Source organism: Zootoca vivipara, chromosome Z (genome assembly GCF_963506605.1).
Source record: "Zootoca vivipara chromosome Z, rZooViv1.1, whole genome shotgun sequence".
Lineage (NCBI taxonomy): Eukaryota > Metazoa > Chordata > Lepidosauria > Squamata > Lacertidae > Zootoca > Zootoca vivipara.
This window is the reverse complement of record NC_083294.1, coordinates 31,303,388-31,319,735: the sequence shown is the minus strand read 5'-3', so window position 1 is coordinate 31,319,735 and position 16,348 is coordinate 31,303,388. Positions and strand designations below refer to the sequence as shown.

The window sequence follows — 16,348 nt, the reverse complement described above, 5'->3', positions numbered from 1 at the left end:
ATGCCAGAAGGCAGAATGTTAACTTGTTGAGCTTACATTTAGTGAGTGTTATGAAGGCAATTGGCTAACTTTCACAGTGTTGTAAATTTCTTTGGGTTCCCTGTAGGGTTCGGGGGGGGGGTTGTGGCCCTGATGTTTAAGTTTTTAAAGGAGTTTTTGCTTGTTAGAGAAAGTCCTTCCCATGATAGACAGAGAGGGTCCTCATTTCAGGCTCGGGATGCAATACCTCCCCATATGAACCAACCTGGACCCTGAGATTATCATCTGAGGCCACCTTTGTTTTTGTTTTTTAAATAAAATTTATTAAGTGTTCCATTTTAGCAATCCAATAAAAGCCACATTAATATCATTCCAAATTATAAAATAATAAAACAGTCCAAATTTATGCCAAATTATAAGTCTTTGGTTGATTTCCCATGTTCTGAGGTTCGGGGAGTGATGATCTCACAATTGTGCTGCTTCTTTTAATTAGTCCAGGTAGCTTCACATAAGACATTCTGATGCTGCTCCTTCATTTATTTTTAACAGCCTCTGAGTTTGTCTAGCAGGTGGATTAAACCAATATAGTGTGATTCTATGTGAAAAGTTTCCTTCATGCTTATTTTCTTCTTTGTACTCCGGCAGTCTGTCTGTGGCAATTCACTTTCACTTTCTCATGCCTGTAATTTTCCACTGCGACACATCTTGAGTTGGAGGAAATCTGGCATTCCACCATTTGTGCCAGGCATATGTCTAAACGTCTTTGTTTTATCTCCTTCCAAGACAAATAAGCCTGTACTTTAGCTAGAAACCATAATTTCCATCACCTATTCTTTTTTATTGATCCATTGAAAGTGATTGCAAAATTCATAAACCAATTCCACACAGTTAATTCTATAGTTAAACCATAATTATAACAATAATGAAATACTCTTTCTTTCCAGTCCTGCTTGCTTACTCAAACAGTCAGGCAGTCCTTCCAGGGAGATTTGCCAAATAAGATAGCAAATGCAAAATATATCAAAAAGAAATAATGGAGGCTCACCATTCTGATATACCGGTCCCATAATAATGGTAATCCTTCTTCCACTCAAATCCTTTGGCACCCCAAATGGCTGAATCAGTTAGCAGAATACTTTATCTCCCCTCGCTCAGAGCATGCCTGTTAATTAAGTCCAAATTTCATCTTAAAAAGCAGGTATTCATTGCTCATGGCGACAGATTTGGAGAGTTGCTAAAGAAAAGCACGGTGCTTTACACACAGCGCCCCCTGCCCCCTCATTCCTTCTGGACCTGGAGCAAGTGTTGGGCGATCTGCTGGTGAAGCTGCCCCCCCTTGACCCTGGGTGGGGGGTTTGGGAGGATGATTACTCCCATCTCATCCTCAAAATACTCCGTGTGAGATGGCTGTGATGTAATGGGCAGCCGTTTGCCATGGCAGCCAAACAGGAAGTCCTGAGGCTACCTTGGTGTGGCTCCTCCACAAGAGGTCTGGCGGGTGGTATCACAAGATCAGGTCTTTTCAGTGGTAACTTTCTGTGTATGGAATGCTCTTCCTAAGGAGGCTCACCTGGTGTCTTTACATATCTTTAGGTGCCAGGTGAAAACATTTCTCCATAAAGAGGCCTTTGGCTGATAAATATTATAAGACCTTTTAAATGTGTTTGTGGGATGGGGGTTGGTGGTTTGTGTTTGCTTTTGTTTTATTATGTACTTTGTGTTTTTATCTTATATTTTTATGTTGTGAACCGTCCATATGTTGTGAACACGCTCCTCAGTGGAGAAGAGTAAAGGAGGCCCCATCCTGGCTTGTATGAGCCGGAGGCAGGATAGGGGCTTTGTTAGACTTCTCCACTGAGGGGCAGGCATCCACATGTCCCTCAGCGGAGAAGTCTAAAGGGGGTGCCTGCCCGCATGAGCAGCCAAGGGAGGAACAAGATACATAAGCCCGGCCCCAGCGGTATGAGGGCCAGAGTGAGATGGCTGTTTTACCCAGCGGTGTACCACATGTGAAACCACCACTGCTCCTGAGTCCCTCTGCAACCAGCGTCCATTTGCAGCTTGTTTCTCCCTCGACACGCTGGGCGCTGGTAGCAAAGAGACTTAAGGAGCAGGTGAAATGGAGGTGCCTTGTGCACCCAGTTAAAGGGAAAACTGATGAGAACCTTGTATTTGTGACTGGCATGCCAGATTATATCAGACTGGCTCATATTATTTAGTGATTACAATGATACCCTCATCGCCCAGAGCAAAGCTAAATTACACACACATTTGTGGGGCATGTGCAGAAATCCAACTGAACTGAGCTCTGTTGCATAACCCATACACTTACCTGTGTGACACTGATGGAGCTATTCTGATTTTTGAATTACTTAAGAGTAATCAAATTTTTAACCCAGAGTCTCAAACAGGTGGTATGTGTTGGGGTGGCATTGCTGTGCTGATTACTGACTAACAAAAGTCCAAGCCTTTGAGGCCAGTTATGCATCTGGATGATTTTTTTTTAATGCCCTGTTCTCTGTAGGAAATGCTACATAAGAGTGCCATTCTTAACATTAGTTCCAGCAGTTGTGTCTGATGTGAGAAGTAGCCAATTACTGTCAGCTGGTGTAGAGCGCTGTGTAGCTTCTTGCTTGAGGAAGCTGCAGGGTAATTAATATGGAAGGATGCAGTTGCTGAAGATGCACTGAAACTAGTGTCTATTATACAGAACAGCTGTCAGGACCTATACTTCTATTACCTTCCAGTTTCTGTAGTGACTGAGCAAGGAGTTAGTGCTGCTGTTTGCTGCTTGAGGTGGAGTGCTTTTGTCTCATGCTTACAGCTCATGCATAACCTTTTGTGCTCAATAAAGCAACAGTTTCTTTTCACACATGCACCCCTGTAAACAGAAATGAGCATCCATTCAAGTTTGTCTTTCTTACTAAATAACAGTTGCTTCTGAACTGTGAAAAGTACCCTTTGAACTCCGTGAAACTTTATATTCAGAACCAAATTCAGCATGCTCTATTGGGTGATAAATAACTGTTTTGCATGGTGTCTTGTGTTTTCCTCTCTAAGTCTACTCTGTAGATGGCTCTCCTATTGCAGGGACATGCAGGGTAAGCAAGAGAGAGATTTATGTAACATAACTTAAGAAATGGAACCAAATGAGAAAAGATATGTGCTATCTTGCTGCCTCATAATGCTAAGTGAAAGATAGCTATGTACTCTGGGATAGTTACTGCTCACCTGTGCAAAGTAATAATTGTATGGCACTGTCATGTTTGCAAAGCGCTTCATGTGCTTTATCTAGCTGTAGAACTGTAGAACTGTTCACAGGAAATGGGGGAGCAGAAGTTGAGAGAAACTGGCTTGCCAAAGACCACCTAGTGAGTTCATTGAAGAATCAAGACTCATGCAAGGGATTTCTTTAGCCACCACACAGTTTTGTTCTGTGCACATATTATATATTACAATTCAAAATAATCGTCTTTATATTCTTACTTAGGTGTCGAATCAACCTGGTGGCTGCAAAAGAAAACTCCGAGATTAAAAAGGTACAGCAGATAAGGTCCTTAATGGCAAATGCTTGGATTGGTACAAATACTGTATATTCAATGGCTCCTTCATCTGAAATTTGATATAATTTCACTGGCAAAACTTGCCTCCCTTATCTTTCCCATCTCTTCTCCCATATGAGATGTCCTTGGACTTCAAAGATTCAATGCATATCTAGTCAAAGAGAGAGAAAACTCTTCTACAGACTTCAGGAAAATAGATGATTCTGTGTGATTCTAATGGCCAACTATATGGTGCTGGGAATGGGGTGGGGGGGGGCACCTGCGCAAGTAAGCTTCATCCCTAGTCATTGTTTCTTCTTGATCTTATTTCCAAACTGCCAGTAGGTGGCTTCCAAACTTTATGCACCTGGTTTAGGTATAAACATAACATGTACTGTATCTGACTTCATTCAGTATCAAACAAAGATTTAAAATGTTTTCCTTTTCTTCTCTCTCTCTCTCCCCCCTCCCCCGCTATGCTTCAACCATAAGTACCTGACAATCCACAATATTGTACACACATGGTGGTGCTACATTTGTCTTAGTGGGTCACAAGCTGCTCAGGCTTGATGTTTAGTTGATTGATCAGTGGTATTCTGTAGATGATTATGGAGTGGGCAGGATGCATGTTGGAGCAATACTTCTTGCTAGTAAATGATGATGGGGAGCTATCATGAGCCTGAAACATTGTCTAGATTGTCATGTTATGTCTTACCATGTGCTGCTGCAGTTCGAGTTCAGCCACCAGATTTGCCGGGAATACAACCAATACCTATCAACTATAGTTGGGTATCTGTGGAACTCACAAGCATTCCAGGAGTCCCCCTGCCCTCAGGGGATTCAGCTGGACCCAGAAGTGCTGGAGGTGACAAGGGTGGAGAACCACAGGAAGAGCTTCAATATAGTTTTCCACCCTGCACTGACAGGATACGCTATGCTCTTCTTGAAGAAGGTGAGGAGCATTTTTTGAGTAGAATCATTTCCAATTCTTTTTAACCCTGTAATACTTGAGGACTACTGAGCATGAGTGTGTTGATCACTATTGGTTGCTATGGTGTCTGCATTGTGTCCTTTAAAACTCCAGTCGTCGGCGCACCATGGCCTATCTTCTACCATGCCATATAAAGTCAAGCTGGACATGAGCTTACTGAGAATGAGTACCATGCAGGAAGAAATAGGGAGACCTGGGTTCACATCTCCATTTAACCATGAAAGCTTAGTGCCAAGCCTCTGTCAACAACTAGCAGAGACAAAAAAAGATCTCCTTCCTTGTAGTTCCAAGTCATTGTGGCTCCAGTCTTTGGAACCTAAGTTTAAAGGAAGGCTTCTCCTTGAATCATTACCAGCTCTCTCCCTTAGAAGTACAGTGGAACCTTGGTTTATGAACACCTCGGTTTATGAATTTTCGGTTTATGAACGCCGTGGACTCATCTGGAACGGATTAATTCATTTTCCATTACTTTCAATGGGAAAGTTTGCTTCAGTTTATAAACGCTTCAGTTTATGAACAGACTTCCAGAACCAATTACACCCATGCTTCAGTTTATGAACGCTTCAGTTTAAGTACTCCGCGGACCCGTCTGGAACGGATTAATCCACTTTCCATTACTTTCAATGGGAAAGTTCGCTTCAGTTTATGAACACTTCAGTTTAAGTACTCCACGGACTGTCTGGAACAGATTAATCCACTTTCCATTACTTTCAATGGGAAAGTTCGCTTCAGTTTATGAACGCTTCAGTTTATGAACAGACTTCTGGAACCAATTGTGTTCATAAACCGAGGTACCACTGTATACTAAAGATATAGGATATGGAAGGGGCCATACCTCAGTGGTAGAGCACATCTTTTTCATGCAGAATCCAGTTTCAAGAACTGGATTCCCCACATAGGACAGGAAAAGACTCCATGTATAGAAAACTGGAGAGCCGTTGCCATCAATGTAAACAATGCAGAACAAAATAGACCATTGGTCTGTTTTAGTAATATAGCAGCTTCTTGTGGAGGCTGAAGAATTTGACTTCACCTCAATCTTGTTTGTTCCTTTTTTTAAAAAAAAAAACAAGTTTCCAGCCTTTGCCATTGCAAAAAAATGCCTGAGTATTTGGACAATGTCTGGTGAACTATAAAACCAAAGGAATTGCCAGATAAAGTTCCAGGTTCATCAGTAGGTGCACTCTCTACTGTCAGGGTAAACAGTATCCCTGTTTGGCTTTTTGATCAGCAGTTCTCAAAATGTGAGACCAGCCTCCCACATCTGGCCTGGAAAGCTGTTAGCAACTGTTAGCAACCGCTGCTACCCAAATCAGTTTGCAGGGAGTACCAAACTTCAGTACAATTCTTTGTTGCAACAAAAGACAATGTGATAGGATTTATTATACCTGTTGCCCCTTCTGTGGATTCATTTTCATACCACAACCAGACCTCTTTCTTTGATCTGCTTGTAACTTTGTCCATAACTGGGCTTTTCTCTCTCTCTCTTTGTCTTTGCTTCATCGGGCTTTTTAAAAAGTTTAGTAGGCTTGGTATGTATAGTTCAAGAACCTGCACCTTATTTGTTTCTGATTCCATTTCCTTGACAAGTCTGCCTCTGAAGCATTGTTTTCCAAGCTCCCCCCCCCTTGGTCTCCCTGTGGTGTCTACGTATTTGCCCACAGCTTTTTAAAAGTAGCATAGAAGGTAAGGTAAAACTTGTCTCCAATGTAAGCTTTTATTTCATTGTGCTTCAGTGAAAGTGGAAGCTGAACTTTTCTCTTTGGTGCAGCTTTTGGGATCTGGACCTGGTAACTGCTTGCTCCTACTCAGGCAGCTCTACTGATATCCAAAAAGTTAAACTGCCTCATACCAAGTCAGATCATTAATCCATCTATCAGTATTGCTCGTGATGCCAAATTCTCTAGTGTCTTTTTCCTACCCCTACCTGGAACCAGAGATTGAATTGGGATCTTCATGCATAGCATGTGCTGAAGTGTGGCTTCTTCTCTAGGAGCTGATGTGGCCTTCTGCCTTTGGCAGACATACTAGACTGAAATTTGCTGTTCAGTTCACCAGAGGGTGCTGATGTACAACTGAAGATTAGCTGGTATCAAAATTATCAGAGCCATTTTCTCCCCAGGCAACACTGGTATGTGTTTGGCTTCTTCTTTTGATGGACTTCCATGTGTTGAACTGAAAGAGCAGTGCATGCTGTTTCAACCTGTACAGGCCCACTACAAAATGTCAGAGATGTGAATTTTTCAAGACCTATGATGTAGTAATTTTGTGGCATTTAGTGTTTCAGTTGTGCCATGTCATCTTCAGGAAGGCTAGTCTGAGGCTGATTCTACAGTTAATCTCTAATAATTTCAAATAACTCTTCTTTTAAAAGCGCTTGTCTTAGAGAGCCATTAATTTCTAACACCTTCCCCCCCCTTCTCTTCAGATGCAACCAGAGGACACAACCCTGAACTTCAGATTCATTCGGGTAAAGTGGCATGCTTGTCAAAATGCTATGTTTCTTGGGAAGCTGGTTGTCAGTTGGAGCTGGGATTTGGGGCACTACCACAGAAAAAGGGAGAACTAAAATGTCGGGGGGGGGGTTAGGAAAGGGTACCTTCCAACTCTAGAATTTTGTGCTTCTGTGACAAGGCTGATAACCTATGCTGCTGAGGAACCTACATCTTCTATCTTTGTCCACCATGTATTTTCCCATGAAAATGAATTGTTCAGTAGCAAACAGTTGGTACCACATACCTGAATGTGGCAAGTACTACACCTGAAAAAGTTTTTATTTCTGGTCTGAAAATGGAACTGGCATAAAGATGCAATTGTTCCCCAAGGCTAGAGGATCTCAATTAGTTGCTTGGTTTCCAGTACCAGTTGGAATATAAAATTTCAAAGGGGGCATTCTGGCATCAAGAGATGTTCATTTTTTGTAGGAGCTCTCCTCTACTGCAAAGAAGAATGCCCCTTAAAAGCTAATTGAAATTGCCCTATGTGAACTGGCTCATGAAGAGGCTGCATGGTGATAGCGTATTCCTCACTACAAGCACCAAGTTTGTGTCACAGCATATTAGCATCATGGGTATGCTGGGCTTTTGCAGTGTGGATTGGTCTGCAAATTCAGGTGCTGGAGAGCTAGGGTAGGAAATTAGAGGACACAAAAAAGAAAAAGCCAGTGTAGCTGAAGATATGTAACTCCTAATGCTTTATCTGCAGGGGGAAAGGTGGCAATGGTACCAGGAATTTCTCTACTCCCAAGGATTACAAGGCCTGAAGCTTATGATCGGAAGTAGCACTTGCCGTGCTCCTCAAGAGGAAGTAAGGCATTAGTGGAAACAATAGATTGATTCTTACAGTCTGTTATGAACTGCTATTCTTCAGAAAATAAGAGGAATATTTTTAAAAAATTAAAATATGTATTTATTAAAAGATTTTAATGAGTAACAAAAGTGCATTTTAATGAGTAACAAAACTGTTTTCAGACATCGTGATAATTTATGGTCTGTGACCATAATAAATCAATTCAATTCAGCATTGTGATATATCAAAATATTGTGATGTTTAGCTGGTGATTTATCGTAATGTTGAAAACCAGATATCGCCCAGCCCTACCTGTGTTATGTGTCTGTGCCTGGTTGTGGAGGTTGAAACTTTTCTTTCTCGTAGTTTGCACAGAAGTCAAATGAGCAAAAAGAGGGGAAATCGAGCAACCTGTCATTCTCTACCAACTTCATATGTTTTTAAGGAAAGGGCTGGTGCTGTGTAGTTTATACTGTAATGATCTGTAAATTTTAAATCAATAGTGTATATGTGTGTTTTATGTTTTTTCCCTATCTCCGTTTCAGCAGGATGGTCCCTGTCAGGGAGAAAGGTAGGATATGAATAATTATTATTATTATAATTTTCACAGAAATGTCCCTTTTTGAGCTATCCCTCTGTTTTAATTTCCTAAATAAACTTGTTTATTGAGCACTGCAATCATAATTGACAGCACTTGAATGAGAAACAAAAAATTCAAAAGGATAACCATCTTTAAAGCAGCTATGCGTTCTGACTGATAAATGTACATCTTTCCGAGATCTACAGTCCCATCATATCTGTAAAAATAATGATGTGAAGCTGTTTTTCTTTACAGCTGATAGATTATTATTTATCTGCACTCCCAAATATTTTACTACTTCATGGCAAATTTAAAAACTCATCCGTTTTTAAATGATTGGTTAGAGGAAATGCCCATATACATTATTTCTGATTTGGGTTTGTTGATTTTAATCCAGTGTTTTACCATAATTACTCAGTTGTTTCATTAATACAGGCATTGCAGCTTTTAGATTGGATAGCATAATTGCATAATAGCAGCTTTTAGATTTGGATAGCATAAAAGGCATTACTTTGTGCCATACCTGCCAAGTCCTGGACTGCAAAATCTGGGATCGGCAGCCGTGTGACACCGGAAGTTGCGTATACGCTTTGCCCATCTATGGGCACCAAAAATGGCCGGCGCCAGAAACGGAAGTCGTGTCTACACATGTCTGGAAGTGCATAGACACAACTTCCAGTGTCACTTTGCCCATCTATGGACACCGAAAATGACCAGTGCAGGAAGTCGCGTCTACGCACTTCTGGATATATGTAGATGTGAGTTCCAGCGCCGGCCATTTCCGGTGCCCATAGATGGGCAAAGCAGCAAAAAATAAAAAATATGGCCACCGGCAGGAGCAGAATAAGGGAGAATAACGGGAGAGGAACCGATACGGGGGACTGCCGGGAAACAGTACGAAAAACAGGGGTTTCCCGGGGAAACGGGGTACTTGGCAGCTATGCTTTGTGAATTTCCTTTTTATTTTTGTTCCTTTTATCTCCATGCTGTTAGTTCAATAGCTAATGGTTCAACTGAGAATGTGAACAACAACAACAACAACAATGTTATTATTTCTACCCTGACCATCTGGCTGGGTTGCCCCAGCCACTCTAGGCAGCTTCAAACACATTTAAAGACATAATCAAACATTAGAAACTTCTCAATACAGGGCTGCCTTCAGATGTCTTCTAAAAGTTGTGTAGGCGTTCCGTAGGGAGGGCATTACTGCCGAGAAGGCCTTCTGCCTGGTTCCCTGTAACTTCACTTCTCGCAGTGAGGGAACCACCAGAAGACCCTCAAAGGAGGGCCTCGGTGTCCAGGCTGAACGATGGGGTTGGAGACACTCTTTTAGGTTTACAGGGCTGAGGCCATTTAGGACTTTAAAGGTTAGCACCAACATTTTAAATTGTGCTTGGAAATGTACAGGAGCCAGTGTAGATCCTTTAGGACCAGTGTTATATGATCCTGGTGACCACTCCCAGTCACCAGTAGTTATACTTTCCGAGTTACCTTCAATGATAGCCCCACATAGAGTGCATTGCAGTAGTCCAAGCCTAAGATAACTAGAGCATGTATCACTCTGGCAAGACAGTGCATGGGCAGGTAGGGTCTCATCTTGCGTACCACATAGAGCTGGTAGACGGCTGCCCCACAAACAGAATTGATCTGTGCCTCCATGGACAGCTATGAGTCCAAAATGACTCCCAGGCTACGCACCTGGTCCTTCAGGGGCACAGTTACCCCATTCAGGACCAGGCACCCCTCACCCCTCCAGAACAGTACATCTGTCTTGTTGGGATTCAACTTCAATCTGTTTACTGCTATCAATACTCCCAGCCGCTTCCAGACACTCATACAGTACCTTCACTGGTTCCGATTTAAAGGATAGGTAGAGCTGGGTATTGTTAAGAGCAATTAATTTTCCATTAATTCCCTGGCCTGTAAGGGTCCAGGAATTCCCTGGCCTGTATAAGGTCCAATGAAGTTCCCCCAGTCAGAGATAAAATGACAGAGATCAACCAGATGTAATTCAAAGCAAAGCGGTGATTACGCCTGATCCTTTATTGCAAAATATAGAGCACAGTTGGAACAGGGGTTCCCACTCCCAAATGCCCAATGTGGTACGAAGGAAGGAGAACCCCAAACAAAAGAAGACACAGATTTTTATTTTTACTTACAGCACAGCGGAAGGCGTCGAAGGAGGTGAGATTTCGGAGACTTCATGTGAGTAGTTGTGGGAAGCGTTTTGGTGAAGTGTAGTTGTTATGGTAGTTATTACGGTAACACTTTGATGTTTACATGCAAAGTTCTTAAGTGGTGTTGACAAAGAGAGGAAGGTTGCGGATGACTGTTATCGGTATTTCTTAGCCCATCCCGTCCGTCTTGCTTGATGTCTGTCTGTTGTGATTTTATGATTGCAGGATGAAGTTTGATGGTTCTGCCTGAAGTGCTTACTTGCAGGGAAGAATGACTGGGTGATTCCGGAGCTTATGTTGATGTTCCCTGACGCCTTATGAATGAAACAAAGCGTGTTTCTGTGACAATTTTTTTGTGTTTTATTTTATTCATTGAAATAAAGTTGCATTTGTGAATTGGTGTTATATCACTGCAGACCCTGTAGGTGGAGCTGTGGCGCTGTATTAGTGCTTGAGCTGTCATTGTGCAGGTTCAGGGAGTTACAGGTAGCTTTCATTTAAACAGGTATATCAAAAAACGTGGATACATTTATGAAAGTGTTTAAAAGACTTAAGCATAGCTGCATTCTCAGAAAAGATACAAGTTGGCACAAAGTACATAAACACATACATTCAAGTTCAGAAAAGATCAACATTTTATAGTTCAGTACAGGATAGAAACATGGGTGAGAGGAAGGAAGGGATCGACCTTTATTGATATTTATTAATACATATTTTCTTATAACAGTACCGTCTGCATACTGGTGAACACCCAGTCCAAACCCCCTGATGATCTCTCACAGTGGCACTGGTGGAGGAAGAGGAGTGCACTGCCCCCGGCAGCGCGATCCCCGTGGGGTGCCATCGTGGCTGCACCCCCCCCCCCGGCTGCACTGGGCCCCCCAGTGCTGGAGCATGAAACTCCACCACTACCCTGAGGCACCCCACAAGTGAGCTTCCAGACGTCCGAACACTCATCCCCCAACACAATCCCATCTGCCATGTTCAACCAAGTCTCTGTTACACATGGCGGGTCAATTCCTCCATCCACGATCAAGTTATTGATGCCAGTGATCTTGTGAGTGATTGTCCTGGCATTGCGCAGCAGCACTTTTTGGTCATGTGGATACCAGTATCCCCTCCGGTCAGGTTCAGCCGCAGTGGCAGGGATGGTTTTCAAACGACGACTAAACCTCCCTCCTCGGTAATGACATGGTTTGGTCCTAACATAACTCCTCCCTGTGATCACTAAGATTGGGTATCCCAATGCACACACCCTCCCCCCCTCCATGGAACCTGCCCCGCCCTGTCCCTCCGCCCTTAAAACAAAATAACTTCTTTAATGTAAAAAGGTAATCTAAAATACAAATTAAAATTAAAACAGCTTTTTCTCAAGCTTAAAACACTTTAAAACACCCCAAAGTTAAAACCCCATCCTCATTAAAACAGTAACTGACACAAGGGGGTTGGCCCACCCCCAAAGTGCTAGCCCCCAAAAGAACAACCCTTTTCTTGTATGAATAGCTTTTTTTTAATCTGTAACTGGGCTGACCTTTCACTTATTCTGAAGTAAACCATCGAGATAAATGGTGAAATAATAAAATTTGTTTTTAGTCGTGTCCGACTCTTCATGACCCCATGAACCATAGCACGCCAGGCACTCCTAAGGAGGGGTTATGTTCCCTTATTCCTTTTGAAAACAATAATAATAGTAAGTAACAAGCAATGTGTAAAATGAGAAGTAACTAAAAATAGCAGCAGCTGACTGGCATTAAACACATACAAAGGAAACTGGTATCTGCCAGACAATGTGGGCTACTGTTCCTTTAAAATTATTACCAAAAAATTAGAGTCCCCAAAGCTGAAATAGCTGGCAGGGCTTAATTGGTTCCAATGCTTATTGAAATTTTGTCTTTGCCTCTTCAATTGAATTCTTCAAGTTCTCATTCTTCTCTTAATCAGTAAGCATCTTCCTTCTTATAATTACACATTCCTCAACTTGCCCGGTACGTGGGTCAAAATAAAATACTTTGATTTTATATAGTGCCGTCCATGTTTGCCTAACCTGTTGATTTGACTCAGAGTGTAGAATCTGGCCCTCCCTGGTACGTGACAGTATTTTGGCAAAGGGAACAAAGGTTGAGCAGCCTTGGAAGACCGAGCATGTTCTTGTCCTTAGCAATCCAACAGCAACATATAATCAAGCGCATGCTTTCACCCACACATAATAGTTGCTGATAACCAAGTGTGCATCACTGGAAACCGTGTGCAGATGCTGTTCATGTTATGTTCTTCACCTCCTAGTGGGGGTTCATTGTAATCAGGAAGGCACCAGCAGCAGCTGTTCAGCTGTAAACCACATTCTGTTGCTGAAAAAAACAAAGTTTTTTGTGGAGAAGCAACTGGCCGTATTGGCCAGTTTGTCACTGCACAACTAGGCTGTTAAATTGCAATTGTTCCAGAGGAAGTAGCCAGAGTGCTGAGCTGAAGGTGTATTATGCCTCCCAGCAAGCGTTACTGTGTTGCATGTTTTCCATTTGTTTCAGTGGACTATTAGTGGTTGACTTGCAGCAGCAGTGTCTGGAGAATCAGTCCCCTCTCTTTTCTGGTATTCACACTGCATCTGGGAAATGGGTTAACTCTGCCCTAAGACATCTACAGACTGTTTTCCAAAGCCATGCTACGCTTTCCATCTGTTAATCAGTCTGTGCAGGGAGGGAAAAGATGTGTTTTTATCTTACTGAGGAGTGCCTCATCTTCCTCTTGGACAGACCTTTTCAATCTGTTTAGCCTTGTCATTTCAACGAGTTAATGATTTCTCCCTTTTTTTTCCTTTCTGCTGGAATGTCAAAAACTACTTGCTGTGTGTTCTAACTCTCTTCTCATGTTGGCCTACTTCCTAGTGCTTGTGCTGTGCATTCCTAATGCCATGAATAAATCAGGAGCCTGCAGATTTGGAAGGGGGTGCATCTGGAGCCTCTTGGAAAACTCAACAGCTTAAGCAAAACCTGCCAGTGGGTGGCTTCCTGAAGTCTCTTTCTGCTTTTTATTAGTTTTCTTACTTAACAAACACACACAAATTAACAAAAATAAAATAATAACAAAAAGAGAAACATAGATACATCCATAAACCCATTAGTTTTAACAAAACTTATGCCACCATATTCTTAATTCCCAATTACTTACCCAGTAGACTTCCGTCTTCCTCAAAGTGTGTCTATTTGTTAAAGTGCTTCTTTGATCATTTTCCCATTTCGTCTGTTATCTGAATGCTATACTTATAATCTATTTTATAATTTGCTAAAATTAATCAAAGCATGTCCAGGTTTTGACTTGAGGACACTGTTTTTTAAAAAATATTCTTTATAAATTTCCCACTCCTTTTTGAACTTTTGGTTTGGCTGTCTCCTAATTGTCATTTTTGCCAGTTTGAGATACTCAAATAATTTATCCTGCCATCCCTCTTTTGTTGGTACTAATTCTCCTTTCCATTTTCTGGCAATTAATATTCTTGCTGCTGTTGCAGCATATAAGAATATTCTCTCTTTTTTTCATTTGGAATATCTGAGTCTAAAATGCCCTAGAGGAAGGCTTCTGCTTTTTTTATGAAGGTTTGCTTGAACTTTTTTTTCCATTTCCTTATAAGTAAATCCCAGAAATTCTTTATTTTTTTGCAGCCCCACCACATATGAAACAGTGTCCCTTCTGCCTGTTTACACCTCCAGCAAATGTTAGCTCTTGTTTTATACATTTTGGCCACTTTTATGGGAGTTATATACCACCTACAGAACATCTTCAGGAAATTTTCCTTTAATGTATAACAAGCCATAAATTTCCATTCTTTATTCCATAATCTTTCCCATGCCAATAGCTGGATTTTTACCAAAAACCTTCGCCCACTTAATCATTCCTTCTTTCACCTCTTCATCTTTCACCACCCACTCTAAAAGAAGCTTCTACATTCTGGATATTACTTTTTTCTTGTTTTGTATTCATCCTTTGTTTACTTTTGATTCTCCCATTGCAAAACCCTTTTCCTTGTCCATCTTAAAAACCTCGTATAATTGATAATATTGTAGCCAGCTAGTTAGGTGGTGTCTTATTTCTCCAAAAAAAATTCACTTTCAATTGATTATCTTCCTCTTCTAATAGGTCTTTATACGTGGCCCAGTTTGTTTCCATATTTTATCTTTTCGCTACGATGGCCTCCAGAGGGGGTAGCCACCAGGAAGCTTTGGTTCCAATGAATACAGTATTTGTATTTTCCCCATACCTTATATAGTGGTTTCCTTATAACATGATTCAGAAAGCCTATTATGAATTTTAACTTTTTCATATCATATCCCAGGTATGCATGCCACCCAAAATGGTTATTGAAACCTTCCAAATCTAGTAAATCTGAGTTCTGCAATGTCATCCAATCTTTTAACCAACATAAGCAAGTTTCAGGTTTGGCAGTGTGAATCCCGCTCTGTTCTTACTGTCTATTAATAATTCGTTTTGCACTGCCAGATAAACCTTGATAAGTCTTTCTGCCATGTCTTGAAACATCCCATCCCCCCATATCACTGGGATCATCTGAAACATGAACATCATCTTAGGGAGCACATTCATTTTTACTGTGGACACCAGAGCGACACGTTCAGCCTATTCCATATTTCTAAATCCTTTTTAATCTCCTTCCATATCTTTGTATAATTATCATTGAATAGATTGTTGTTTTTAATTGTAAACCAAATTCCCAAGTATTTGACCATGTTAACCATTGTCAGACCTGAAATTATTTGCAATTCTTCTTTCTTTTGTGCTTGCAATTTTTTTGCCAACAGTTTGGTTTTATTTATATTTATTTTAAATACCGCCACCTTCCCGCATTCAAAAATTCTTTCTAGTATTTTTGGTAAACTTTCTGCCAAGTTTATCAAATCATCTGCAAAGGCCTTTATTTTGTATGACTTACTTCCTACTACTATTCCTTTTATTTCTGGGTCTTATTGCAATTGCCAGTGATTCTAACACCATAATAAACAGTAGCAGTGACAATGGGCAACCTTGCCTAGTTCCCTTCATTATTTTAAACAAATAAAAAATCAAAAAATCCTTCCAGTAGCACCTTAGAGACCAACTAAGTTTGTCATAGGTATGAGCTTTTGTGTGCATGCACACTTCTTCAGATAGATAGTTATCAGATAGATACTTCTTCAGATGCTAGTTATCTGAAGAAGTTTGCATGCACACAAAAGCTCATACCTATGACAAACTTAGTTGGTCTCTAAGGTGCTACTGGAAGTAATTTTTGTTTGTTTGTTTTGACTACGTCAGACCAACACGGCTACCTATCTGTAACTGTCATTATTTTAAAACTTTCTATTATTTCATTATTTATAATCAATTTCGCTCTCTGATTTTGATATAGTGTCTCAATGCCTCTACTGAAATTCTTCCCAAACCCCATGATTTCTATATATATATATTTCATATAGCTCCAAGATATATTATTGAGGCTTCTTGAAGTCTCATCCTGCTAAAGAAGGAAATTCATGATTTTCAGTTTCAATACATTTCAATAATTCCACAATCATTGATAAAAACTGTGTTTATTTTTGTCCTGACACGTAACATGATTTGGTTTATTTTCACAAGTCACTGAACTATTCGCTTTGTAAGCATCTTTTGTACGGCACAGCCTCTCTGTTCAGCATTCAAAGACAATTCTAGGTAGATTGAATGAATGAATATTGCTAGCAGCCGTCACAGTTGGTCACGGTGCATAGAATACAAATAATTAATTTAAAACTGAACAACAGCAACA

General features: G+C 40.9%; 1 protein-coding gene across 3 annotated transcripts in view; it reads left to right on the top strand.

The window, feature by feature from the left end:
• CENPI (centromere protein I) overlaps positions 1-11,386 on the top strand; it is a 28,662-nt gene extending 17,276 nt beyond the window's left edge. For 2 of the 3 annotated variants that reach the window (XM_060270217.1, XM_060270218.1), the window contains exons 18-24: positions 3,470-3,518; positions 4,252-4,473; positions 6,941-6,982; positions 7,717-7,818; positions 8,346-8,371; positions 10,542-10,585; positions 10,783-11,386. In XM_060270217.1, coding sequence (XP_060126200.1) covers positions 3,470-3,518; positions 4,252-4,473; positions 6,941-6,982; positions 7,717-7,818; positions 8,346-8,371; positions 10,542-10,585; positions 10,783-10,784 — 487 coding nt within the window. In that variant the 3' untranslated portion in view covers positions 10,785-11,386. The remainder of the gene's footprint in view (positions 1-3,469; positions 3,519-4,251; positions 4,474-6,940; positions 6,983-7,716; positions 7,819-8,345; positions 8,372-10,541; positions 10,586-10,782) is intronic. The other variant, XM_060270219.1, reaches the window with a different exon arrangement.
• The last annotated feature ends 4,962 nt before the right edge of the window (positions 11,387-16,348 follow it).